Source organism: Phalaenopsis equestris, unplaced genomic scaffold (genome assembly GCF_001263595.1).
Source record: "Phalaenopsis equestris unplaced genomic scaffold, ASM126359v1 Scaffold231437, whole genome shotgun sequence".
Taxonomy (NCBI): domain Eukaryota; kingdom Viridiplantae; phylum Streptophyta; class Magnoliopsida; order Asparagales; family Orchidaceae; genus Phalaenopsis; species Phalaenopsis equestris.
In genome coordinates, this window is record NW_018249407.1 from 1 (window position 1) to 2,778 (window position 2,778).

Consider the following 2,778-nt stretch of genomic DNA (forward strand, 5'->3'; position numbering starts at 1 on the left):
TTTTTTTTGTTTTAGTTCTCTGTTTTTGTGTTTTTTTAATTTGGATGACAAAGTTATAATAAAGGGGGTCTTAGCGCTTATAAATAGCGGTGTTTTGTGCAAGGGCAGATTTTGAGTTTTAGAATTGCCAGTTTCTTTCTTTTGGGAAGGTTGGTCCCCCTCATCTTCCTTACAGCTGTATCCTGTAGTTGGCCGCCGAAATGGTCTAGCCGTGAGTATTCTTGTGCTTCCTTTACATCGATTAAATTCCTTTTGATGTTCTTTGTCTCCGGAATTCTTCTCAGCATTTCTTAGTTACTGTTTTGCTGAAATTCTACAATCAAAACCGTTTGCCGGTATCATCCATTCTGCTCTATTTAAATTTAGCTTTATAGCCTATGTCGTTACAAAAAACACTGCCATATTTCAACCTAACAAATCCTTGGAATGGGATTTAAAATATTGTATCCAATATCTTTGCGATCAATGACATGTAATCCTAAAGTATCTTTATGGAAGATACTTGGAGCACGTTTTCTTAAGGTCTGTTGTGGATTATTTTTTGTTTTATTTTATTTTTTCTTATTTTTTTTAAAAACATGGCTTAAAACAAAATGAAAATAATTCGACTTATTTTTAAAAACACTAGAAACATTTAAAAGTTATTTTAAGTAACAACTATAACTATCATATATGTTTTATTTTAGATTAAAATATAAACAAAATAAAAAAACATAAACAACAATAATAACAGTGATTTCAAACAACCTCATAGTTTGAAAATTCAAGGTGAGAGAATTCATTGATTACAACAACATACTTTTAGGATGAATGTGAGACAGGCAAGAAGTGCAATTCAAGAAGCAATAGTATCAAGGTTTTACATTATATTGCATATCAAGAGTTTTTCAGTGGAATATGTCTGCAATTCCTGACCATTTCCCTGAAGAGCAGTCTTTGTCAAGATAAACACCACTTATGCACTCTTTATAATACTTTTTTTTTTCATCTAAAAAAAATAAATAAAATAAAATCTTTAGATATTGATCTTTTGAGAACTCTTCATATCATGTAAAGATGCTTTTGTCCGCAGAAAACTTGGCAAAGATTGAGAACTACCGGTATTCTTCATGATGCAGTTCCAAATCCTTCTTATAGAATTGGATATCCAATGCATGTCAAGGTATCCTCATAATTTTCTTGATTACTAAGGCGCCGTTTGAAATCACTTTTCTTTTTTATTTTATGTCACTTTATTTATGTTTTAATTTGAATTAAAACATATTTGATTATGATAATTTTTAAAAACATTTAAAACATATTTTTAGTTTTTAAAAACAAGTTGATTTATTTTTTTTAAAAAAAAATTTAAAAATAATATTAAAAAAATATACTAACCAAACATATTTTTAAAAATATAAGTAAAACTAAAAAAATAGAAATCAAAAGTGACACCAAATAGTCTAACTGAACAGGTTGCTAGGCGGCGCTTCCAGTCCAACACAAGCCCCTCCGCTTTCGGTTGGATATATTGCGGATCTCATAACTTCAGTCCCGCAGCCTGGGGACTTGTCATCCCCCCTTCACCACAGAATGGAGGTTCCGGCCTTCATAACAGCATTCTTTCTGGTTCAAGATTGCGGATATCCAATTATGAGCTCGGCATCATTTTAATTGTCCCCCCGCCCAACTCGACGAGAGGACCTCTCGGAAATTTGCGCAATCTCGATGCTATAAAACTGCCATTTTTCATGCCGGCGCCGAGATACTGTGGAAGTGATAGACCGGCTACAGCAAGCGCCATGCGAGAGGCTATGGCCGAGCGTCTCATTTCTGTGAAGTTTTTGTCGACGGAGCAGGACTTCCAAGAGATGGATGAGGAGGATATTGTTGATGAGGAAATAGTTGGACCATCCGAGTATATTGCAGAAGAAAATGAGGATGAGAAAATCTATGCGGAGATGCTTTGGAGCCAGGTTGATTCTTCTAATGGCTTTTGACTTGGTTGGTACTAGTGTTTCGAGCTAAAGAGGAACTGTTCACGTTATACCTCCAAGTTATAGTCTTATACCCCTTGTAGCGTCCCTGTAACATTCTTGTACCTTCTAGTAAGTTTTTTTCTTCTATTTTTATATATTTGTAGGTTACAAGTAGGTTACAGGGAGGTTATAGTTGGTATAACTTGAATATAACCCTCCAATACCCCTGAATAACCTCCCTGATGTACGTAGCGCTGCTTACATCTTACGCACACAAGTTTTTCTCGACTATGAGAGCTAAATGTGCCAAAAGAAAATTTTAAGTGCTTAATGTTTGTCATGTCATGCCTCTCATATCAGAGGCAACCAAGCTAAAAGAATAGATGCTAAATTTGAATAGGAGAGCAAATAAGCTTGGACTAGATGCGGACTGTTCGATTATGAGGATGACAGAAGTGCGGTGACGTGGATCACATCATTTGTCGAACGCACGGCTTGATATTTCTAATAGAAAATATGAAATAAATTTGATTGTTATTTTCTAATAAAAATAACTTTTAAAATTATATATTATATATACATTTCTTATTTTTTATCATTTTATTATTCGTGTTTATATTTCCCACACAACTTCCCATAACACTTCCGCAGATCAATTTCTTTTTTCAACATAACTGGACGTCTATTAATGCATAATCTTATTTTTATGAATGCTAGCTAATTTAAGCTAAATATAACAAACAATTATTTTATCGGACAATTACAAACTGACCGCTCGAAAACTTGCTATTTACAAATTAACCACCATCTTTCATCTATT

General features: G+C 33.6%; 1 protein-coding gene across 1 annotated transcript; it reads left to right on the top strand.

Annotated features, from left to right (window-relative positions):
• Window positions 1–714: 714 nt before the first annotated feature.
• Window positions 715–2,379, top strand: LOC110038129. Its single transcript, XM_020742898.1, has 2 exons — window positions 715–1,162; window positions 1,455–2,379. The coding sequence occupies exons 1-2, from the start codon at window positions 1,151–1,153 to the stop codon at window positions 1,977–1,979; spliced, it is 537 nt and encodes a 178-aa protein (XP_020598557.1). The 5' UTR covers window positions 715–1,150; the 3' UTR covers window positions 1,980–2,379.
• Window positions 2,380–2,778: the final 399 nt, after the last annotated feature.